General features: G+C 38.5%; 1 protein-coding gene and 1 pseudogene across 4 annotated transcripts in view; one reads left to right on the top strand and one right to left on the bottom strand.

Moving 5' to 3' along the window:
• The window catches only part of CUL2 (cullin 2), a 156428-nt gene that overhangs the window by 22648 nt on the left and 108060 nt on the right, over positions 1 to 25720 (bottom strand). For all 3 annotated transcript variants that reach the window (XM_080643535.1, XM_080643534.1, XM_080643536.1), the window contains exon 17: positions 10263 to 10329. In XM_080643535.1, coding sequence (XP_080499661.1) covers positions 10263 to 10329 — 67 coding nt within the window. The remainder of the gene's footprint in view (positions 1 to 10262; positions 10330 to 25720) is intronic.
• On the top strand, positions 20435 to 21005 carry LOC308251142 (SKA complex subunit 2-like; annotated as a pseudogene). The gene has a single exon. The product of its transcript is annotated as an SKA complex subunit 2-like (transcript).

Consider the following 25720-nt stretch of genomic DNA (forward strand, 5'->3'; position numbering starts at 1 on the left):
ACACTTGTTATTGCTTGTATTGTTGATAATGGCCACTCTAATGAGGTGGTATCTCATTGTAGTTTGTCGAAAATTATCTGTCCATCTACATGTAGTTTTATACTTGGGCTGTCAATTCAATGTCATTGATCTGTGTGTCTGTTTCTCTACCAATACCATGCTGTTTTGATTATCATAGCTCTGTAGTATTATTTGAAGTCAGATAGCATACCTCCAGCTTCATTCTTTTTTCTCAGGATTGCCTTGGCAACACGGGTCTTTTGTGGTTCCATACAGATCTGATGATTTCTTCTTTTATATTAAAAAATGACACTGGGATTTTGATGGGGATTGCACTAAACCTGGATATTGCTTTGGGTAATACGGACATTTTAATTATGTTGATTCTTGCAATCCATGAACATGGGATATTTTTCCATTTTGTTGTGTCTTTTTAGTATCTTTTAATAATGCTTTGTAGTTTTCAGTATACAGGTCTTTCATGTTCTTTAAGTTTATCCCTACGTATTTTATTCTTTTGATTGCAACTGCAAAAGGAATTGGTTTTTTTTTTCCTCATTTCTTTTCTGAAGTTTTATTGTTAGCAGACAGGTAAGCAATGGATTTTTGCACATTGTATTTGTATCCTGCAACTTGGCTACATTTGTTTTATTGTTTCTAATAGTTTTTTGTGGATTCTTGAGGGTTTTCTATATACAAAATCATGTTATCATGATAGTTTTATTTCCTCCTTTCCCTATTTGGAGGCCTTTTATTTCCTTCTCAATGGCTCTGGCTAGGACTTTCAACACTATCTTGAATAAGAGTGGTGAGAATGGACATCCTACTCTTGTTGATCATAGAGAAAAAGCTTTCATAAATGAATGCTGTATTTTATCAAATGCTTTTTTCTGCATCTATTGATAAGATCATATGATTTTTATCCCTTCTTTTGTTGATGTGGTGTATTACATTTATTGATTTGCATATGTTGAACCAACCTTGTGCCCCTGGAATGAACCTCACTTGACCGTGATGTATTATTATTTTTTTTAATATATTTTATTGATTTTTACAGAGAGGAAGGAAGAGGGATAGAGAGTTAGAAACATCAATGAGAGAGAAACATCGATCAGCTGCCTCCTGCACACTCCCTACCGGGTATGTGCCCGCAACCAAGGTACATGCCCTTGATCGGAATCGAACCCGGGACCCTTGAGTCCGCAGGCTGACACTCTATCCACTGAGCCAAACCAGTTAGGGCTGTATTATTTTTTGAATGTACAGTTGTATTCGATTTGCTAGTATTTTGTTTAGGATTTTTGCAACTGTATTCATCAGAGATTTTGGTCTGCAGTTTTCTTTCTTGGTGTTATCTTTCCATGTTTTGGTATCAGGGTTATATTGGCCTCATAAAATGTGTTAAGAAGTATTGCCTTCAGGAGAGAACCAAGATGGCAGCAAAGGTAAACACCTGTCCTTGCTGCCTCCCACAACCACATCAAAATTACAATTAAGATACATAACAACTATCATCCAGAACCGCGAGAAAGCTGGCTGAATGAGAGAACTACAGCTAGAGAGGTAAAGAAGAAAGCGCATTCAGACTGGTAGGAGGTGTGGAGGTCTGGAATGGGCTGGCACCCGGGTGCGCTGCTTTTTTAATCAGGAGGGAGATACAAGCTCCCGCTTGCTCTGAGCTCCAGTGCCAGGCGAGACTCTGGGGGACCCAGACACTTATGGGGAGAAACTGGACTGCCTGGTATTGGGACAGGAACGCAGGGGTCGTTTCCTTCCAGATGGAGGTGCTCACAATGGTCATTGTTCCTGTGCTGGGACTTCCCCGGTGCAGGGCTGACTGGCAGCCATTGCTGTTTGCTCCGCCCTAGAGATTCCCTGAGACCCCGCCCTACCCAATTTACAACCCCACCCAAGCTGTGCACAGTGGCTTTTGCATATGAATGGACTGTCCTTTCTCAGGCTAAAAACCTGTCAGACAAGCTGCAGCTGGGTCAGGGAGCCCCAAACCTATCAATAAAAGGCCCAAGGCCCGGCACCAGCACCAGCCTGCCTTGCTCCACAGCTGGGCCTCATCTGGGCACTTCCAAACCTGATACAAAGAGGAGGAATCAGCAGATCTCTCTGTAGCTCCTGCTGGGTGGCCCTAGGCAGTGGCTGACTTTGCACCTCCTTGGAGATCCAAGAGCCAGTGTACCCAGTGGTCAGTGAGAGACCATACCAGATTACAACTCTTCACATCCATAAGTGACACACTCAAGGGGCAGACTCAGTGAGCACCAAAGCCCCACTGAAGCAAGTCCTGCCCCATAAGGGTGTCTCCTACATAGCAGCTCTTCCACTGTAGACACAGCTGGTCCTCACAGCCAAATGGCCTGGAGGTCAATTCCTCCCAGTGATACCAACAGCAATCAAGGTTCAACTACAACAAGACTCTGCACACAGCCCACAAAGGGGTGCACCAAGAGTGTCCACATCAGGTGATTGGGGAGGCTGAGCCACTGGGCCCTATAGGACACCTACCACACAAGGCCATTCTATCAACTCAAGAAGACTTAGCAGCTACCCAATACATAGAAACAAACACAGGATAGCAGCCAAAATGCAGAGACAAAGAAACATGTCACAAATGAAAGAAATGGAAGAAAGCAAACTATTGGATATAGAGTTCAAAACCACAGTTATAAGGTTACTCAAGAATCTTCTAGAAACCTCTGAGGAACTTAATGAGTGAGACCTTCAAGGGTCTTAGTGAGAATACCAAAAAATAAAAAAGAAAAAAAAGAAAAGAAAAGAAAAGAAAAAGGACCAGTCAGAAATTAAGCATACACTGACTGAAATAAAGAATAATATACAGAGATTCTACAGTAGACCAAAGGATCCCAAGAATCAAGTCAATGATTTGAAATATAAGGAAGCAAAAAACACCCAACCGGAAAAGCAAAAAGAAAAAAGAATCCAAAAATATGAAGATAGTGTAAGTAGCCTCTGGGACAACTTCAAGTGTACCAACATCCAAATTATGGGGATGCCAGAAGAAGAGAGAGAGCAAGATACTGAAAACCTATTTGAAGAAATAATGACAGAAAATTTCCCCCACCTGGTGAAAGAAATAGACTTACAAGTCCAGGAAGTGCACAGAACCCCAAACAAAAGGAATCCAAAGAGGATCACACCAAGACACATCATAATTAAAATGCCAAGAGCAAAAGACAAAGAGAGAATATTAAAAGCAGCAAGTGAAATACAGTTAATTACCTACAAGGGAGCACCCATACGACTGTCAGCTGATTTCTCAACAGAAACTATGCAGGCCTGACGGGAGTGGCAAGAAATATTCAAAGTGATGAATAGCAAGAACCTACAACCAAGATTACTCTACCCAGCAAAGCTATCATTCAGAATTGAAGGTCAGATAAAGAGCTTCACAGATAAGAAAAAGCTGAAGGAGTTCATCACCGCCAAACCAGTATTATTTGAAATGCTGAAGGGTATTTTAAGAAGAGGAAGAAGAAAAAGGTAAAGATAAAAAATTATGAACAACAAGGTGACAACAAATACATATCTATCAACAAGTGAATCTAAAAATCAAGTGAATAAAAAATCTGATGAACAGAACTGGTCAATTTAACAGAATCAGGAGCATGGAAGTGGAGTGGACTGACAATTCTCGGGTGGTGGGGAAGGTGGTGTGGGGGGTGCGGGAAGAGATTGGACAAAGATCTTATATGCATGTATGCAGTACCTATGGACACGGACAGTGGGGGGACGGGGGAGGGCCTGGGGTGGAATGGGAACCGGGTGGAGGGGAGCTATGGGGGGAAAAAAGAGGGACATCTGTAATAATCTGAACAATAAAGATTTAAAAATAAAATAAGTATTGCCTCTTGTTCAATTTTTTTGGGAAGAATTTGTGAAGAATAGATTTTTAAATCTTTGACTGTTTGGTAGAACTCACTGGTGAAGCCATCTGGTCCTGGACTTTTATTTTGGGTAGGTTTTTGATAGTTGTTTCAATTTCCTCACATTGATCTATTTAGTTTTCCCATTCATGATTTAGTCTAGGATGGTTATATATTTCTTAGGAACTTATCCATTTATTCTAGATTATGGAATTTGGAGGCATATAGCCTTTCATAATATTCTAGTATAATCCTTTGTACTAGTATATCTATGAAGACCATGGTGACCTCTCCTCTCTCATTTCTGATTTTGTTTATATGGGACTTTTCCCTTTTTTCCTTAATAAGTCTAGTCAGAGGATTGTCAATTTTATTAATCTTTTCGAAGAACCAGCTCTTTGTTTTATTAATTTTTTTGTATAGTCTTTTTGTTCTCTATTTCTTTTAGTTCTGCTCTAATTTTTATTTCATTTCTTCTGCTGACTTTGGGTTGCTTTTGTTCTTTTTCTAGTTTTTTAAGATGTAATGTTAGGTTGTTTACTTGGGATTTCTATTATTTCTTGAGATAGGCCTGTAATGATATAAACTTCCCTCTTATTACTGCATCCCAGAAGTTTTGATATGTTGTATTGTCATTCTCATTTGCTTCTAGATATCTTCAGATCTCATGTTTTAAAAATTAAAAAAAAAAATATATATATATATATATATTATCGATTTCAGAGAGGAAGGGAGAGAAAGAAAAGAGAGGAGGAGGAAAGAAGGAGAGAGGAGGGGGGGGGAAGGGAGAATCATCGATTGGATGCCTACTGCACACCCCACACTGAGGATTGAGCCTATAACCCAGGCATGTGCCCTGACCAGGAATTGAACCGTGAGCTCCTGGTTCATAGGTTGACGCTCAACCACTGAACCACATTGGCCAGGCTTAATCTCATGTATTATTTCTATTTTGACCCAGTCATTTTTTAGTAGTATTTTGTTTACTCTCCATGTATTGTGGATTTCTCTACTTTTTTGCAGTTGGTTGCAAATTTCAAGGAATTGTGGTTGGAGAATATGCTTGGTAAAATTTCAATCCTCTTGAATTTGTTGATGCTAGTTTTGTGACCCAACATATGGTCTATCCTTGAGAATGTTCCATGAGCACCGCAGAAGAACTTATAACTTGATGTACTGGGATGAAAGGTTCTGCAAATGTCAATTATGTTCATTTGGTCTAGTGTTTCATTTAAGGCCAATATTCCTTTATTGACTTTCTGTTTGGTTGATCTGACTAGAGCTGTAAATGGAGTAAGGTCCCCAACTATGATTGTGTTTGGATCTGTTTTTCCCTTCTGTGAGTAGCAGTTTTATATATTTCGGGTGCATATATATTAAGAAGTGTTATGTTTTCTTGGTAGTGTACCCTTTATCATTATAAAGTGTCCATCTTTGTCTCTTGTTATCTTTAAATATATTTTGTCAGATAAAAGTATGGCTTCACCTACTATTCTGTTTGCTTAGAGAATTATTTTCCAACCTTTTACTTTGAATCTACTTTTGTCTTTGCAGCTTAGATGTGTCTCATGCAGGCAGCATATGGTTGTGTTTTGTTTCTTTGATCCACTCTGCTATTCAGTGCCTCTTTATTGGTGAACTCAACCATTTACATTTAGGATAATTATTGATGTATGAGCATTTCCTATAGCCATTTTGTCTTTTGTTTTCTGGTAGCTCTGGGCCTCCATTGGTTCTTTTCCTTTGTGTTTCTGTCTGTTGTTTTTGTTTGGTGGTATTCCATACTTCTTTCCTCTGTTTCCTCTTTTTTTAAGCTATGTGTCCTGGTTTGGGAATTTGTGTGTGTGGTTACCATTAGGTTTATAAAAGATAGACTTACATATATACCATAGTTATTTTTTCTTTTGAGTGCATCTGATTTTCATCCTCTTTTGCCAGCACAGACCTTTAGCCCCTCCCCTTTTATGTTTTTGTTGTCGCAAATTATCCCTGCATATGCTCTAAGTTTTTTGATGATCTTACTCATAGTGTTGTGATCTTATGTTCTTTGTTTCTGGTAGAAAAACTCCCTTGTGTATTTCCTGCAATGGAGGTTTTCTGGTGATAATCTCCCTCAGCTCCTGTATGTCTGGGAGCATTTTTATTTCTCCTTCATATTTAGTGAATAATTTTGCTGGATATAGTATTCGTGGCTGGTAATGTCTCTCTTTCAGATGTTTGAATATCTGGTTCCACTCGCTTCTGGCTTGTAGAGATTCTTCTGAGAAGTCGGATGAAATTCTGATGGGTTTCCTCTGTAGGTCACTTCCTTCTTTTTCCTGGCTGCTTTGAGAATTTTTTCTTTGTCGTTAATTTTTCACAGCTTTAATACCAAGTGCCTTGGAGAGGGCCTCTTTGGATTGAGGTAACTAAGTGTTGTGTATCATTCTTTCCATATGGTTGGGAAGTTCTCATCCACTATTTGTTCGAATAGACTCTCCATTCCATGCTCCCTCTCCTTCTCCTTCTCTTCTGCAAAGACTCTAATTCTAATATTGCTTTTTCCAATGGAGTCAGATAGTTCTTGTAGAGTTCTTTTATTTTTCTTTATACTGAGGTCTCTCTCTTCTTCCTTCTGTGTCATTTCTAGATTCCCATCTTCAATATCACCCATACTTTCCTCCATCTGGTTGTCTCTGTTTTCTATGCTCAATAGTTCACATATACATATACACACACACATACATATACACATATATATGTACATATGTATATATATGTGTGTGTATGTATATGTGTGTGTATGTATATGTGTGTGTGTGTGTGTGTGTGTAGAGAGAGAGAGAGAGAGAGAGAGGGAGAGAGAGAGAGAGAGAATCATCAATCAGCTGCCTCCTGTACCATCCACACAGAGGACAGGAGGCATGTGCCTCATCTGGGAATCTAACCGTGACCTCCTGGTTCATAGGTCAATACTCAACCACTGAAACCACAGGCCAGGCCAGTAGTTCACTCTTAATATCCTTAATTTCACATTTCATTTCTAGGATTTCTGATTTGTTCTTTTTTCAAGTTTCAATTTCTTCTGTACCCATTTGGTTCATTTTCTGAGTCCATTATATTGCCTATCTGTATTTTCTCACATATCTTTGAGTATTTTCAGAAATGTAATCTTGAAATGTCATTTATATCACATATTTCCATGTGTTCCAGCTTGCTTTCTGGTGATTTTTCATTTTCTTTCCGGTCATCCTCATTACTGTGCTTACTCATGTTAGTTGCTGTCCTCCTTTGCCTCTGTATTTATCTCTGAAGAGGTCTTTCTACTATTTTCCAGTGGATGGCACTGATTCACAATTTTTTTTTTACCTCTGTAATCTCCCTGTCTTGAACCTCCCTGGCATCCATAAGACAGTACAGTCGCGCTCCTTGGGGGTGGAGTTTGTTTTGCTCCCGCCATAATGGCAACTTTTGACCTCTGAGGGGTTCCACCCCAAGGTCCCTCCTGGGGATCAGTCAAATGGAAATAGTGGTTCTACTGCAACAGCTCTTGATTTACAGATAATATGCTCTTGAACCCACCTCCAATGACAATGGGTGGCGAGTTTTGGGAGTCCAAGCTGCCAAAGGGTTCTGTGGTTCCATTTCTTTGTCTGAAATACCACGCCAGGCCTGACAGTGGAAAGCTGCAAGGCAGAACCCGTGCTTTGTCAGGCATCTGCTGACTCAGACACTGTCTGCTCTCTCACCACTCGCCCTGCTAGACTGTCCCCCTCCCCCATCCCTAGAGCTCTCTGTTCCTCCAGGCTGAAGGAAGTGCCTGCGACCACTGGCTTTCTCCCCTCTCCCAGCTGGCCCAGTTGCCAGTTCCCAGCTGCAGAGCTGCATATGCATGCCACCTGCACTTTCCTTCTTATCCCCCCATTTATTCCTGGTTGTCTTCCTTTAGATGTTTCAATGCGTAGGTCTCTCAGGCATGCAGCTGTGTTGAGCAGGGATTTCTTTGCTGAGTTATAGTTGGTTAACTTGTTGAAATTTCAGGGGGTAGAGGATAAGGGTCTGTCTCACACTGCCATTCCTCTGATGTCACTATGCACATGTTTTTAAAACATCCAATAGCTGATTTTTTAGTCATGGGCATGAACCTCTTTTCCATTAGATTGTCAAATGAAAAAAAAAAATGACAACAGCCAACACAATAGCCATCCAGAGCGAATGAATCAAAATTATACCTATTTTTTTGTCTGACTGGCTAAAAATGTATTTTTTCGTGTACTGCAGAATTTTAAATTAGCTTCTGTGTGCCATAATATAAACAACATTGAAAATCACTGCTGCAGACTGCTTTTTAAAAAATTGTTGGTTTTGGAGAGAGAGAGAAGAAGGGAGAGAAAAAACATTTATTTATTGTTCCACCTATCTAAGCACTCACTGGTTGATTCCTGAATGTGCCCTGACCAGGGATCAAACCCGCAACCTTGGTCTATCAGAACAACGTTCCAATCAACTGAGCTACCCAGCCAGGGCAATAGATTGCTCTACCCAGTAGGTGTTTGCTACCATCATTCTGTGTGATATGTAACACCCTGGAATGTTGTTTTTCCATTACAACATTCAAAACATTGTACTATAGTTAATTACTTGATAACCATTGTCAGGCCAAATTCTAAACACAAAAAACTATGTACATGGTTTTTTCTTTCTTTCTGTATACAACAAGTTACCTAACACAAAAGTGCAGCTCTCGTTAAAATTATGTTAGGAGACAGTTTGATATTGCTAAGGTAATGAGAATAATCAAGAGTTTAAATTCCCCAAGATAGATATGAAGGAGAATTAAAAATGAATTAAATTTAAATACATTAAGATATAGTTGCTTTTTTAATTATCTAAAACACCATTTTCCCCTTAAAATCAATTATAGTTACTAAATGAGAATAGAAAATATTCACAATAGATGTAAAATTAAAGGCCAATGACTAAATTACCACTTACTAAAAAATATCAATAAACATCTCTATTTCACAAACTATTGAAAAATTAAAATGCCCTACTTGTTTAATAAAGATAACCTTGATAAATATGTATTACCATGTATTAATTAGTATAACCTACTATTACTAACATAACAAGATATCATATTCTAAATGTCAATTAGTCAAATAAATGGCACTTAAGAGAAATTACTTACATGAAATTATTCTTAGGTGAATGAACAGAAAGACTTTCCTAATAAAGGTTATGGTGACTGGTCAGATTTTCTTCTACTATTTCTAAGAGATACTTTCTTGTACAGTGTCGTCTTCTTTTTTTTCTTGTACCATTTCTAAGACATATTAACATATACACCCTTTCCTTCTTATACAAAGGAAAAGTTGATATACTGCATTTTTCAAAGCATAAGTAGAGAAAATGTCAGTGTTTGCTTAGGCTAACATCTTCAGGTAACTTAGAGCAATTTCACACAGTGTACAATCATTCAGGTATTACCCCTACTTAAAATAATAAATCATTATTATTACTGTTAATAAATAACAAAAATAAAAATTGAACAGTGACCCCCCCCCACTACCTCTGCCCCCAATGTTCCAGAAAGCAGCAAAAGAAATGATTAGATTCTGATTAAACTTTTCTAAAACTGGAAAGTAACCTGGACTGACTTTCTGGAAAAAAGCATTTACTATTGAAATTCACTAATAGTACCACAAATAAAAATCAAATGGTTGTGTCTCCTTATGATGCTATAAAGATATTTAATATAATGGTTAATATAATGTTGTGTGTTTGTGTCTGGCATATTTAGGGAGAACAGGTTTTTCTGGAGTATCTGATTCATCAAGTCTGGGTTTCTAAATAAAATACTAATGTCTATAAAAAGTGGTTCATTACAGAAATGTAGTAAACCATAAAAAAATTCAGAAATTTAAAACATAAACAGTATTAATATAAGTAACATAACTATAAAATACTATTAAAAAGTGCTGCACCAGCCCAGATGGTGTGGCTCAGTATTAAGCATTGTCCTATGAATCAGGAGGTCGAAGTTCCATTCACAGTCAGGGCACATGCCCAGGTTATGGGCTCAATCCCCAATGTGGGGTGTGCAGAAGGCAGCCTATCAATGATTCTCTTTCATCATTAATGTTTCTATCTCTCCCTCTCCCTTCCTCTCTGAAATCAATTAAAAAAAAAATGCTGCACTTGAATTTCATTATTAGTTGCTTTAATGGTAACCAGAAAGGAAGGTAGAGAAAAGGTTAAAAACCATCAGTAGGAGGAAAAATAGCAATCTATAATTAAGCTACAGAAAATCTCTTTCTAAATTATTACCATAATCAGAGCAGATAAATTTCATTAAATTGGATATAATTAAGTTTGTTTTACCTGTGCAGAGGTAATGTAACCATGTAAGTTTCCTTCCACTGAAATGCTGGCTGTAAAATAATTCAAACTGTAAAAAATTAAAAAAGTCAAATTATTTTCTGCTACTGTAACAACTTACTTGGCTATTACTACACTAAAAAAAGTTTTTAAAAAGTTCGTGTTATAAAAAGACATTATACCCCATCAGATATATCTACTTGTTTTACACAAGAGAAAACACATCTGTGAAAGTCTCTAAACAACATATGAAAATTACTCCAGCTCTTTTCACTTACAACCTTGTCCAGGATACTTTCTACTAAAACACAGCCCTGCAAATTTGACTTTTTAAAAATAAAATCGGAAATAACATAGTGATTCAATATCATTTTTTAAAGTTATCAATTCAGACTTTATAAATATTAATTACAAACCAAACACACTATCATAAATTTCAATATGAAAATACAAGTCATACTTTTATTTCTAATCTATTTACCAATGTATATATACCTTTGCTGAAGGAGAGGTTAATATATCAGTGGTTACCTATAAAGCGACATCCAATATTTAACTTTCACATCCAGTCGATCACTAATACAAGCAAAGCTTCAGAGTACTTGTCTTTGTATCTTCTCTTGTTGATATTATTACAAAAAATTAAACATTCTATTATTGTAACTTTTAAAAATATTCATTTGTTGGACTGAATGTGCAATTGTAGGACACCAGTCCAAAAAACACAGTTCATATCTTTTATTTATTTATTTATTTATTTATTTATTTATTTATTTATTTATTATTTTATATTCTTTAGAGAGGAAGGGAGGGAATGAGGGAGAGAGAGAGAAAGAGAGAGAAAAACATCAATTTGTTGTTCCACTTATTTATGCATTCATTGATTGATTCTTATACGTGCTCTGACCAGGGATTGAATCTGCAATCTTGGCATATCAGGTCAACACTGTAACCAACTGAGCAACCCAGCCAGGACACAATTATTATCTTTTAATGAGCTACTACATAAATATAGTGAGAAAATAAAACTGGTACATTAAAAAGATAAAAAATCAACTTTATGGAAATGTCACAATTCCGAGTTGTGATTGTAGACAGACTTTTATTAAGATTTTTTATTGATTTTAACAGAGAGAGGGAGAGGGAGAGGGAAAGAAAGAAACATCAATTGGCTGCCTCTTGCACACCCCCTGCTGGGGATCAAGCCCACAACTCAGGCATGTGCCCTGACCAAGAATCAAATCAGTAACCTTTAAGTACTCTGGACAACACCCAACAAACTGAGCCACAATGGCCAGAATGTGGACAGACATTTTAGAATGATGTGTCATTGTGTCATATGTAATATATCTAAAGATTTTATTTGAATATCAAACTTTACCATTTGTACTTTCAAAAAGAAGTTTAAATAAAGCAATTAGTAACTTGTGACCTATCAGCTGCACTATGCCCACTCCTTACAACAAAATTGATCACTCTCAGCCAAGGAAAATAATAAATTCTTTCAGCGGTTTATTCCAACTTTGCTTACTCCTAGGAAACTAAAACTTGTTAAGCATATTTTCCCTTCAAGAGTGCATCGTTCTCCTCTATGAGCAAATCCATCAAACACTTTGCATGATGAATAGGAAATAACTGGCACCTGAAATACTTAAGATTTTTTTCCTGGTTCAAATGTAGATAAAGAGAACATAAAAATATGTCACAAAAGGATCCCAGAAGTATGCTTTGACCAATTAATAATCTCCAAGGGTGTTCATAAAATTAAATTACTGTTATACAGCTTATAATTAACTAGAGGCATGGTGCACAAAATTCATGCACGGGTAGGATGCCTAGACCTGGCTGGCGATCAGGGACAATCTGCGGGACGACCCACAGGGGGACCCCCACTGGCACCTGCCTTGGCTGGCCTGGCGCCGCCCACATGCTGGCCCCGCTCCCCGCTGCCACTGCTGGGCGGGGCCTGCAACCTAACAGAGGCTCCTGTGTTGAGCGTCTGCCCCCTGGTGGTCAGTGTGCAACATAGCGACCAGTTGTTCTGCCACTCGGTAGATTTGCATATTAGGGATATATTGTACAGGATTATTAAACATTTATAATGAATTAGTGGACAAAAGCAAATGAAAACATTTCTGAAACTGAGAAAAGTTTACCAGGTGTACCGGTTAATAACGCGGATTTTGTAATTAAAAAAACACACAATAATTTCAAGAGAAACATCAAAAGTACTTTATTCAAAGTAATGTCCATCACCTAGCTACACATTTACTCCATTTTTCAGGTAATTTGTGGATACCGTCCCAATAGAACTTTTCTTGTTTTGAGGCAAACCATTCAGAGACACAATTTTCCACTTCTTCATATGTTTTGAAGTTCTGCTAAGAAAGTGTGTGTGCCATTGATCGGAACAAGTGGTAATCTGAAGGAGCAAGGTCTGGTGAATACAGCGGGTGGGTTAATACTTCCCAGGCAAGATCTTTAAACGTGTCTTGAACTGGTTTTGAAGTGTGTGATGGTGTATTATCATGAAGCAAAATGACTTTGCCATGTCTTCTGGTACATTCTGGTCATTTCACAATCAAAGCATGGTTCAAATTGATTATTTGTTGTCGGTACTGATCAGTATTAACCGGTTCACCTGGTTTTGGAAGCTCATAATACACCACACCTTCCTGATCCCACCAAACACAAAGCATTGTCTTCTTTCCAAAGTGATTTGGCCTTGCAGTCGATGTTGATGGTTGACCTGGATCAACCCATGTTTTGTGCATTTGGGATTCTCAAAATAAATCCACTTTTCATTGCCAGTCACAATTCGATGCAAAAAAGACTTTCTTTCGTGCCGTTGAAGCAACATTTTACTGATGACTTTTTGGTTTTTACTTTGTCTTTCGTTCAGTTGATGTGGCACCCATTTTCCTTCCTTTAAAATCTTTCCCATTGCCCTAGCTGGTTTAGCTCAATGGATAGAGCGTCGGCCTGCGGACTGAAGGGTCCCAGGTTCGATTCCGGTCAAGGGCATGTACCTTGGTTGTGGGCACATCCCCAATAGGGGGGTGTGCAGGAGGCAGCTGATCGATGTTTCTAACTCTCTATCCCTCTCCCTTCCTCTCTGTAAAATCAATAAAATATATTTTTAAAAAATTTTTAAAAAGCTGAAGTTATAAAAAAAAATGAAAAAATAAAATAAAATCTTTCCCATTGCTTGTAAACGATTGGAAATTGTTTGCTGAGCAATGTTTAATCTTTCTGCAAGTTGTTTTTGAGTTTGACATGCATCTTCATCCAATAATGCTTGTAACTGTTGGTCTTCAAACTTTTTTGGTTGACCTGACTATTCGTTGTCTTTCACATCAAAATCATCATTTTTAAAGCATTTAAACCAGCTTTCACAAGTATCTTGAGATGGAGCATGTTCACCATAAGCTTCCCGAAGTATACGATAAATTTCAGCAGCACTTTTCTTCAAATAATGAATTAAAACTTCCTGCAAATGTTCTTTTTTAGCATGAAATTCGACATTTTTAAGTGTAAAAATACCTATAATGTTAACACCTTCAGCAAATTTGACATATGGAAGAAACCAAGATGGCGGCATAGGTAAGCACCTAAACTGCTGCCTCGCACAACAATTTCAGAACTACAACTAAAAGACAGAACGGACACCATCCAGAACCACAGGAAAGCTGGCTCATTGGAAATTCTACAACTAGAAGGAAAGAGAAAAGTTCACAGAGAATTGGAGGTACGGCAAAGGGGCTTTGTGCATGCAGAGAGTTAAGGCGGCTGAGAGCCTGGCTGACTTTCTCTGGCGGGAGGGGGAAGGAAGCCCCTGACTGCACTGAACCCTAGTTCCGGGCGAAACCCCGTGGACCCAGGCTCATACAGGGGGAATTTGGACTGTCAGGTAGAGAGAAAGGCACCCGGAGACTCGGAGACCCGGGGGAGACCCGGGGGAGCCCGGGCGAGCAGGAGTCTATAGGCGCGCGCGCCAGTGTGCACAAAGATTGTGGAGGTTGCCACAGGCTTTCCCTAGCAGAAGGGAGTCGGAAGCTCCTGACTGCACTGAGCCCCAGTTCTGACTGCACTGAACCCCAGTTCCAGGCAAGCCCCTGGGGACCCACGCTCTTGCGGGGGGAATCTGGACTCTCGGGCAGAGACTCAGGAGCCGGGGAAGGCAGAGGTCTGGAGGCGTGCGCACGCAAAGGCAAGGCTGACGGGAAGCCAAGACTGTCTGCTCCGCCCTGAGACTCCACCCCATCCAAGCTGAGCACAAAGGCTTTTGCAATTTGGCAAGTCTAATCCTATAAGGCTGTCTCCAGCACCGAACTTCTCCCAGCATAGACACAGCTGATCCTCACAGCCAACTGGCCTGGAGGTCAATTCCTCCCAGTGATACCAACAACAATCAAGACTTAACTACAACAAGGCTGTACACACAGTCCACAAAGGGGTGCACCAAGAGTGTCCACCTCAGGTTAACTGGGGAGGCTGACCCACTGGGCCAAATAGGAAACCTAGCACACAAATCTACCCTACCAACTCAGGGAAGCAGTGAAAATGCGGCGTCAAAGAAACAGATCACAAACGAAAGAAATGGAGGAAAACAAACGACTGGATATAGAATTCAAAACCACAGTTATAAGGCTTTTCAAGAATATCCTAGAAAAGGCCGATAAATATAACGAGACCCTCGAAGATATGAAAAAGGACCTACTAGAAATTAAACATACACTGACTGAAATAAAAAATATTATACAGAGACCCAACAACAGACTAGAGCAGGGGTGGGCAAACTTTTTGACTCAAGGGCCACAATGGGTTCTTAAACTGGACCGGAGGGCCGGAACAAAAGCATGGATGGAGTGTTTGTGTGAACTAATATAAATTCAAAGTAAAGTAGCGGAGGGGAGAGCAAGAGAACCGGATAGAACAGCCGGATCCGGCCCGCGGGCCGTAGTTCGCCCAAGGCTGGACTAGAGGAACAAAAGAATCAAGTCAAAGAATTGAAATACAAAGAAGCAAAAAACACTCAACCAAAAAAAGCAAAAAGAAAAATAAATCCAAAAAGTTGAAGATAGTGTAAGAAGCCTCTGGGACAACTTCAAGTGTACCAACATCAGAATTATGGGGGTGCCAGAAGAAGAGAGAGAGCAAGATACTGAAAACATATTTGAAGAAATAATGACAGAAAACTTCCCCCACCTGGTGAAAGAAATAGACTTACAAGTCCAGGAAGCACAGAGAACCCCAAATAAAAGGAATCCAAAGAGGACCACACCAAGACACATCATAATTAAAATGCCAAGAGCAAAAGACAAAGAGAGAATATTAAAAGCAGCAAGAGAAAAACAGTTAATTACCTACAAGGGAACACCCATACGATTGTCAGCTGATTTCTCAACAGAAACTATGCAGGCCTGATGGGAGTGGCAAGAAATTTTCAATGTGATGAATAGCAAGAACCTACAACCAAGATTACTCTACCCAGCAAAGCTATCATTCAGAATTGAAGGTCAGATAAAGAGCTTCACAGATAAGAAAAAGCTAAAGGAGTTCATCACCACCAAACCAGTATTATATGAAATGCTGAAAGGTATTCTTAAATAAGAGGAAGAAGAAAAAAGTAAAGATAAAAATTATGAATAACAAATACAAATCTATCAACAAGTGAACCTAAAAATCAAGTGAATTAAAAACCCGAGGAACAGAATAATCTGGTGACTATAATAGAATCAGGGGCATAGAAAGGGAGTGGACTGATAATTCTCAGGGGGAAAGGGGTATGGGGGGTTCATGAAGAGACTGGACAAAAATCATACACCTATGGAAGAGGACAGTGGGGGGGAGGTAAGGGCAGAAGGTGGGGTGGGAACCAGGTGGAGGGGAGCTATGGGGGGAAAAAGGAGAAACAATTGTAATAATCTGAATAAAGATTTATTTTTTAAAAAATTTGACATATGAAGTTTTGAAGCTTACTGTCAATATAACAAAATAGCATGCATATCAAATCACATATATATTAACATATGTGTAACTCAATCTATTGAAAAAAATCCGCATTATTAACCGGTACAACTGATAAAATGCCCTTTACAAATTACTTAACTGCAAAAGTATCTTTATATATTCAAAGGGTATATATTCAAAGTTAGAAAGCATATGTTTTTCCTCTTTTTACTTCTATCAACTGGTACTATAAGTAAAGTTTTATTGATGATATCGATATGCCAAAAAAAAACAAACACCCATTACTTTATACTTAAATTAAATATCTGAATAGCTAATCATAACAAAAATATTGAGTTCTAAATGAGGATATTATAAATTTATTTGGTATTAAAAGACAGAAGCTGAGATCCAAGATGGTGGCCGATGGGATGGTAGTCTGCAAGATAGTGTGTGAGAGAGCAAAAGGAGAGTGCATGGATGTGCAGGGAGTGTCTGTGTTTGTGAGTGAGGGACAGCTATATTCCGCAGGACTGTTGGGGACTAGCAGACCAGGCTCCCCTAGCCGGGCAGCATCTACTACTACTGAAATCACTCCCAGAGCAGCCTGCTCTGCTGCAGAGACTGCACCATCTTGAAGTGAGAGCAGCTATGTTCAGAAGCCCAGCCTTACCTTCAACCAGGGAGACCTCAGATACCTCCTAAGACCTACAGCCACAAGGCCCCGGGACCAGGTGAGAACTGATGAACACCAAGACTCCAGCCTCCCCAGCCACGGGCCCCTAAAAAGTTTGTCCAAGGTAGACAAGGTGGTGGCCGAATATGTGGTTGGGTCCTGCGCCTTCTCATAGAGCAGATAGAAGGAACAGCTAAATCAAATAACACCCACCCAGAATTAGCAATTTAAACACAGCTGGTGAGGCAATCCATGGATGGAAAGGTCAGAGATTGCCTGGAGGGAGGTGAGATCTGGGATCCAGGTTGGATGGAGAAATACGGATGGAGAAATACACACAGCGGGGACTAGAGTATCAGAGGGAGATTGCGCCCCACCAAATCCGCAGCCCTTGGGGTCAGTGCAGCCCTCGAATGTGGAAGGGGGTCCACAGGACTGCTGGCAGAGGGGAACTCTAGATGCCATGGGAGACTATGCCCAGAAAGGCAGCCTGAAGTTCTATACTGACCGTGCAGTGCCAGAGGGAAAAAGACACGAGGCGGTGCAGTTGCTTTTTCTTTTGGACTTCTTGCTTTTGCTTGTTAGCCCAGTACATAGGATCTTCCAATTAAAAACACTCATCGAGATTGCAGGGGAAAGTTTTTGTGGAAACTGGGTATCAGAATAAGGAGAGACAAGCAGGAAACCAGCTCTGGGTCAGTCCATCCCTCTAAGCCAGTATTAAGTGTGGCAGGGAAAGAAGAGTCTAAACCAGCCTTGGGCAAACTACGGACCGCGGGCCGGATCCGGCTGTTCTATCCGGTTCTCTTGCTCTCCCCTCCGCTCCTTTACTTTGAATTTATATTACTTCACACAAACACTCCATCCATGCTTTTGTTCCGGCACTCCGGTCCAGTTTAAGAACCCATTGTGGCCCTTGAGTCAAAAAGTTTGCCCACCCCTGGTCTAAACACTGAGTCAAGGGGCCATTTGGTCCCAGAAACTAATCCAGAAACACCGCCACCCAGGAGGTGTGTCAGAAATTGACTCTTGTGTAAATAAAACTGAAGGCAGGCAGAGAAACAAAGTGAGCAGAGAGATCCCACCTTCTTAAAAACAAGGTTGTGGCTTATGACACAGGAGCAGTGGACTGCAGGGAACTTCAACGCTGTGCTGACTACCTGACAGGAAACAGACGTGCGAGGCAGAACAGTAGAGAGGGGTCTTAAAAGAGCCCCCATGGGTCACTGAAGCCCCGCTGAAGTGAATGAACTTCATTACTTCACTTTTTAATTTTTTATCTTTTACTTAAGAAACTAAATTTTTTCTATCTTTTCTCACTTTATTTACTGTTAATTTTTATTATTACTATTATTTTTCCTTTTTTAAAAGTTTTATTTTATTACTTTATTTTATTTTTGGATCAGTGTTCTACATTCTTTTTATTTTTCTTTTAGCATTATTTTACTCTATCTCAATTTTTCTTTTATGCCAACACTCTCTTCCTCACTTTCCCCTGTTTCTCTTACCCTGTCCCTGCTTTAGTTTTTCTCTATCCTTTCTTTTCACTAACTGTTAAAAATTGATCTTACTCATATATATTATTTTCTCTCCCCTGCCACAAGTCCATGCACACTTCTCTCTTCTCTTTCTTCACTAGCCAAATTTTTTTCTTTCTTTTTTCTCCCCTTTTTCTTCTTTCTGTCTTCTTGTTGTTGTTAGTTTTTTTTTTCTTTTTCTTTTTTTGATTCTGTTTTTTCTCTCCTCGCTTGTTCACTTCTTCTATTAATAGCTTAATTAGTTTCAATCACCAACCCAGGCCTATCTACTCTCTATTCTCCTTTTACAAAAATAGATGACTACATAGAATAAAGGGGAAAGAATTTTTTAATATATATATATTTTATATACATACTAGAGGCCTGGTGCACAAATTTGTGCATGGGTGGGGTCTGGTCGGCTTGTCCCAACAGAGGCTGATCGGCCCCGGGTCAGTGGTGGAGGAGGGGATGTGGGAGGTTGGCCGGCTGGCCCCGCACCCTGGTCAAACTCCCAGTAGAGGGGACAATTTGCATATTAGCCTCTTATTATATAGGATTTTTTAATATATATATTTTAATATATACATTTTTCTTTCTTTTTTAAATATTTTATTACTTTTCTTCTTATACACTCATTCTCTATCTCCCTCCTCTATACTGAATCGTGGCCATTTCCCCATTCATTCAATTCCTTGACCTTACCTTCTAGAAATAAGCTCTGCCTCTTGGGAATCATCTGGGTATTTATTGTTTGGGTGTTTGTTGTTTGCATTTTTTTAGATTAGTTGTTGTTTGTTGTTTGCATTCTTCTCTGAGTGTTTGCTGTTTCCATTTTTTGGATTAGTTGTTGTTTTGTTGGAACTTTCTCCCCATATATATATTTTCCCTGCTTCTTTTTTCTTCTTTTTCTATTCTCTCTTACATTTTTTCCTTTTCTCATTATGATTTTTGCACTCTTTTCTCTCCCCTAATTCTCATTTCTCTGGTGGTCACCTTTATTTGGGGTTATTGGTATCATGAATACATTTGTGCTTGGTGCCCTGTGTGTTGTGTTTTGCTGTTGCAGTCTTGAGAGGGAAGTTCATAGCTCTACAGGCCTACCTCAAAAAACAAGAAACAATGGTAATTAATTAACTAACCCTACACTCAAAGAGTTAGAAAGAGAGCAACAGGAAAAGCCCAGCATAAGCAGAAGAAAGGAAATAATAAAGATCAGAGTGAAAATAAATGACATAGAGGCCAAATATATATATATATACACAAAATATCAACAAAACCAAGAGCTGGTTCTTTGAAAAGATAAACAAGATTGATGAACCTCTAGCCAGGCTCACCAAGAAGCAAAGAGAGAGGACCCAAATAAACAAAATCAGAAATGAAAGAGGCAAAGTAACAACCAATCCCACAGAAATACAAACGATTATGAAAAAATACTATAAACAACTCTATTCCAACAAAAAGGGCAACCTTGACAAAGTAGACATATTTTTAGAAAAATACAAGCTCCCAAAACTCAAATCAGGAAAAACCTGAATATGCCAGTAACCACTAAAGAAATTGAAGGAGTGATCAAAAATCATTCAGCAAACAAAAGCCCTGGTCCAGACGGCTATACATGGGAGTTCCACCAAGCATTCAAATAAGAACTAAAACCTATCCTCCTCAGACCATTCCAAAAAATTCAAGAAGGCACACTTCCAAGCTCTTTCTATGAAGCCAGCATTACCCTAATCCTAAAACCAGATAAAGACACCACAAAAAAAGAGAACTACAGGCTAGTATCCTTGATGAACATACAATCCTCAACAAAATTCTAGCAAATCGAATTCAGCATTACATTAGAAATATCACAATGTAAAAATATAAGTATACAGCAACCAACCCTCCGGCAGCATTTTGTGTCTTTGCCCAACTGGAAAAGGTGTTTCATGAGGAGAGGCGTTGCCTAATCGCCAATGGGCGGGCGCCGGTGAAGCGGAGGAGCCAATGAGTGCAAGATGTTGAGTGACAGCTGTCCAATAGGGACCCTCAGTGCTAGTATGGTTTGCGCCTGAAGCGCCGCTGGGGCCTGAGGAATGTCAACTATTCAACATGGAGGAGGAGGTCGATAAGCTGGAATTGATGTTCCAGAAAGCTGACTCTGATCTGGATTACATTCAGTACAGGCTGGAATATGAAATCAAGACTAATCATCCTGATTCAGCAGGCGAGAAAAATCCAGTTACACTCTTACAGGAATTGTCAGCAATAAAGTCTCGATATCAAACTTTGCATGCACGCTTTAAGCCAATTGCTGACAAGCAGAAAGAGACTAAGAGCCGCATTTGTGCTACTTTCAATAAGACAATGACCATGATACAAGAACTACAAAAGCAAACAAAACCTGGAGCTGTCACCACTGACCGAAGAAGAGAAAACTGCGGTACACCAATTAAAATCTCACATGTCAGATTTATGAAGAAATGGACTTGCAAAAGGGAACTCTGGTGGAGAAGAGATCAATTCCAGAGAGATTTAGGAAAATGTCTTGTTAGCATATGGTAATTGAGGTGGGGTATGGTGAAAGAGAAGATTTGGCCTGGGTGACTGGATAGTGATGCCTTTCACAAGAGGGAAATATAAGGACAGATATGAATAAATTTCAGTCAAAAGGATGAAAAGGGAAAAGGATTTAAATATATGCACATTTAGTTTTGCAATTTCAGGCAAGAAAGTCTTAACACTATTTTGTATCTGTTTTTGTATAATCAGGATAACAAAGATGTCCTATCAAAAAGAATGTTTATGTACTACCAGTCAAATGTGAATGAACGTGCATTGGAAATTAAAGATGGAAAAAATATTTGTATTATATTATACATTATATATATGTATAGAATTTTCTAAAACCTAATCTTTGTAATAAGCTGGTTTTCCTGTGACAGCCTCTTTTATTTTTGTCCTATTCCTTCTGCTTGGTAATGTTGAGCAACATGAGTTCTGCTTTCAAATGCTGTTTTAGGTTGTCTTTATTGAATTTCTTTTAAAAAAACATTTAAAATCAAAAAAAAAAAAAAAAAAGAAATATCATACACCATGACCAAGTGGGATTTATTCCAGGGATGCAAGGATGGTACAATATCCGCAAATCAATTAATATGATACATCACATAAACAAACTGTGAGATAAAAATCCCATAATCATATCAATTGATGCAGAAAAAGCATTTGACAAAATTCAACACCCTTTCTTGATAAAAACTCTCAGCAAAGTGGGAATAGAAGGATCATACCTCAACATAATAAAAGCCTAATATGACAAACCTACAGCCAACATCATACTCAATGAGCAAAAACTAAACTCATTTCCCCTAAGAAGGATAACAAGACAGGGATGCCCACTTTCACAACTCCTGTTCAATATAGTACTGGAAGTGCTAGCCATAGCGATCAGACAAGAAGAAGAAATAAAAGGCATCCAAATTGGAAAAGAAGTAAAACTGTCCTTATTTGTAGGCAGTATGATACTGTACATAGAAAACCCCAAAGACTCCATCAAAAAACTACTAGAACTAATAAATGAATTCGGCAATGTAGCAGGATACACAATTAACACCGAGAAATCTATGGCCTTTTTAGACACCAATAATGAACTCAAAGAAAGAGAAACTAAACAAACAATCCCATTAACCACTGCACCAAAAAAATTAAGATACCAAGGAATAAATTTAACTAAGGAGGTAAAAGATCTGTACTCAGAAAACTACAGGACATTGAAAAAAGAGACAGAGGAAGACATAAACAAATGGAAGAAGGTTAATAGATTGGAAGAATCAACATCATTAAAATGTCCATACTACCCAAAGCAATCTATAGATTCAATGCACTCCCCATTAAAATACCAATGGCATATTTCAAAGATCTAGAACAAATTCTCTAAAAATTCATCTGGAATAAAAACAGACCTCGAATAGCCACAGCAATCCTAAGAAAGAACAAAGTTGGAGGGATCACAATACTAGATATCAAGCTATATTACAAAGCCACAGTTCTCAAAACTGCCTGGTACTGGCACAAGAACAAACATATAGACCAATGGAACAGAACAGAGAGCCCAGAAATAGACCCAAGCCTTTATGCTCAATTAATATTTGACAAAGAGTCAAGAGCATACAATGGAGTCAAGACAGTCTCTTCAGTAAATGGTGCTGGGAAATTTGGTGAGCTACATGCAAAAAAATGAAACGAGATCACTAACTTACACCATACACATAAACTCCAAATGGCTAAAAGACTTAAATATAAGATGGGAAACCATACAAATCCTACAAGACTCCACAGGCAGCAAAATATCAGACATATGTCATAGCAATATCTTTACCCGACACACCTCCTAGGGCAATGCAGAATAAGAAGAAAATAAACAAATGGGACTCCATCAAAATAAAAAGCTTCGGCACAGCAAAATAAACCATCAACAAAACAACAAGAAACCTCACTGCATGGGAGAACATATTTGCCAATGCTATTTCAGATAAGGGTTTAATCTCCAAAATTTATAGAGAACTCATACAACTTAACAAAAGGAAGATAAACAATCCAATCAAAAAATGGGCAACAGATCTAAATAGATTCTTTTCGAAAGACGACATACAGAAGGCCAAGAGATATATGCTCAAAGTCACTAATCTTCAGAGAGATGCAAATCAAAACGACAATGAGGTACCGTCTCACACTTGTCAGAATGGCTATCATCAACAAATCAACCAACGACAAATGCTGACAAGGATGTGGAGAAAAAGGAACCCTAGTGCACTGCTGGTGGGAATGCAGACTGGTGCAGCCACTGTGCAAGACAGTATGGAGTTTCCTCAAAATGTTAAAATGGAACTCCCATTTGACCCAGTAATCCCACTTCCAGAACTATATCCCAAGAAAGCAGAAACACCAATCAGAAAAGATATATGCACCCCTATGTTGATAGCAGCACAATTTACAATAGCTAAGATATGGAAACAACCTAAGTGCCTATGAGCAGATGAGTCGATTAAAACCCTGTGGTACATCTACACAATGGAATACTACGCTTCTATAAAAAAGAAGGAATTCTTACCATTTGCAACAGCATGGATGAACCTGGAGAGCATTACACTAAGCAAAATAAGCCAGTCAAAGATAAGTATCACATGATCTCACTCATATGTGGGATATAATGATCAACATAATTTGATGAACAAGAAGAGATCCAGAGATAAATGGCAGTGAAGGAGGTAGAGAGGTTAGAGAGCAACCAAAGGACTTGTTTGCATGCATATTAGCGTAACCAATGGACACAGACACTAGGGCAGTGGGGGCTTGCGGGGGGTGGGCGGGAATGGTTGGGGAAGTGGGGGGGTTCAATTCGGGAAAAAGAAGACATATGTAAAACTTAAGACAATTAAAAAAAAAAAAAAAGACAAAAGCTGTTTCCTGGCTGGTGGTGCTCAATTGGTAGCAGGTTCGATTCTCGGTCAGGGCACATGCCTGTGTTATGGGTACGATCCTTGGTCATAATATATATAGGAGGCAGCAATCAATGTTTCTTTCTTATATAGATTTATTTCTCTCTCTCTCTCAATCTCTCTCCCTATCTTTATCTAAAAATCAATTTAAAAAGCACATCCTCATGTGAGGAAAAAGCAAAAAAGACAAAAGTTGTAAGACCTTGCTTACCTATATCATTAAATAATCATTATCAGCCCTAGTTGGTTTGGTTCAGTAGACAGAGTGTCGGGAGGGGCTAAAGGTCTGCGCTGGCAAAAGAGGATGAAGATCAGATGCATTCAAAAGAAAAAAAACTGTGATATATATGCAAGTCTATCTTTTATAAACCTAATGGTAACCACACACACAAATTCCCAAACCAGGACACATAGCTTAAAAAAAAGAGGAAACAGAGGAAAGAAGTATGGAATACCACCAAACAAAAACAACAGACAGAAACACAAAGGAAAAGAACTAATGGAGGCCCAGAGCTACCAGAAAACAAAAGATAAAATGGCTATAGGAAATGCTCATACATCAATAATTATCCTAAATGTAAATGGTCGAGTTCACCAATAAAGAGGCACTGAATAGCAGGGTAGATCAAAGAAACAAAACCCAACCATATGCTGCCTACATGAGACACAACTAAGATGCAAAGACAAAGGTAGATTCAGAGTAAAAAGTGGAAAATGATTCTCCAAAGCAAATAACATCCACAGAAAAGCAGGTGTAGGCATACTTTTATCTCACTTTATAATGATAAATGGAACACTACATCAAGAAAATATAACACTTCTTAATATATATGCACAAAATCAGGGAGTAATGAAATACTAGTATATAAAACTACTCACAGAATTAAAGGGAAAAACAGATCCAAACACAATCATAGTTGGGGACCTTAATACTCCACTGACAGCTTTAGACAGATGAACCAAACAGAAAATCAATAAAGAAATATCAGCCTTAAATGAAAAACTAGACCAAATGGACATAATTGACATTTGCAGAACCTTTCATCCCCCAATATCAGATTACACATTCTTTTCCAGTGCACATGGAACATTCTCAAGAATAGACCATATGTTGGGTCAGCAAACTAACATTAACAAATTCAAAAAGACTGAAATTATACCAAGCATATTCTCCAACCACGATGACTTGAAATTAGAAATCAATTGCAAAAAGGTAGAAAGGAAATTCACAAATACTTGGAGATCAAACAACATACTACTAAAAAATCTCTGTGTCAGAGAAGAAATAAAAGATGAGATCAAAAGCTATATAGAGATAAATGAGAATGATAATACAATATATCAAAACTTCTGGGATGCAGCAGAAGCAGTAATACGAGGGAAGTTTATATTATTATAGGCCTATCTCAAGAAATAAGAGAAATCACAAGTAAACAACCTAACATCACATCTTAAAGAACTAGAAAGAAAAGAACAAAAGCAACCCAGTAAGCAGAAGAAAGACAATAATAAAAATTAGAGCAGAATTGAATGAAATAGAGAAAAAAAAAGACTATACAAAAATTTGATGAAACAAACACCTGGTTCTTTGAAAAGAATGAAAACCACTGGCCTTACTCACTAAGGAAAAAAAAGGAAAAGACCCATATAAACAAAATCAGGAATGAGAGAGGAGAAATTACCAGACATTATAGATAGACAAAGGATCATACTAGTATATTATGAAACACTATATGCCTCCAAATTCAATAACCTAGAAGAAATGTATAAATTCCTAGAAATATGTAACCATTATGGACTAAATCATGAAGAACTGAAAAAACTAAATGGACT

The sequence above is a fragment of the Plecotus auritus genome, assembly GCF_963455305.1.
Source record: "Plecotus auritus genome assembly, chromosome: 1".
NCBI lineage: Eukaryota > Metazoa > Chordata > Mammalia > Chiroptera > Vespertilionidae > Plecotus > Plecotus auritus.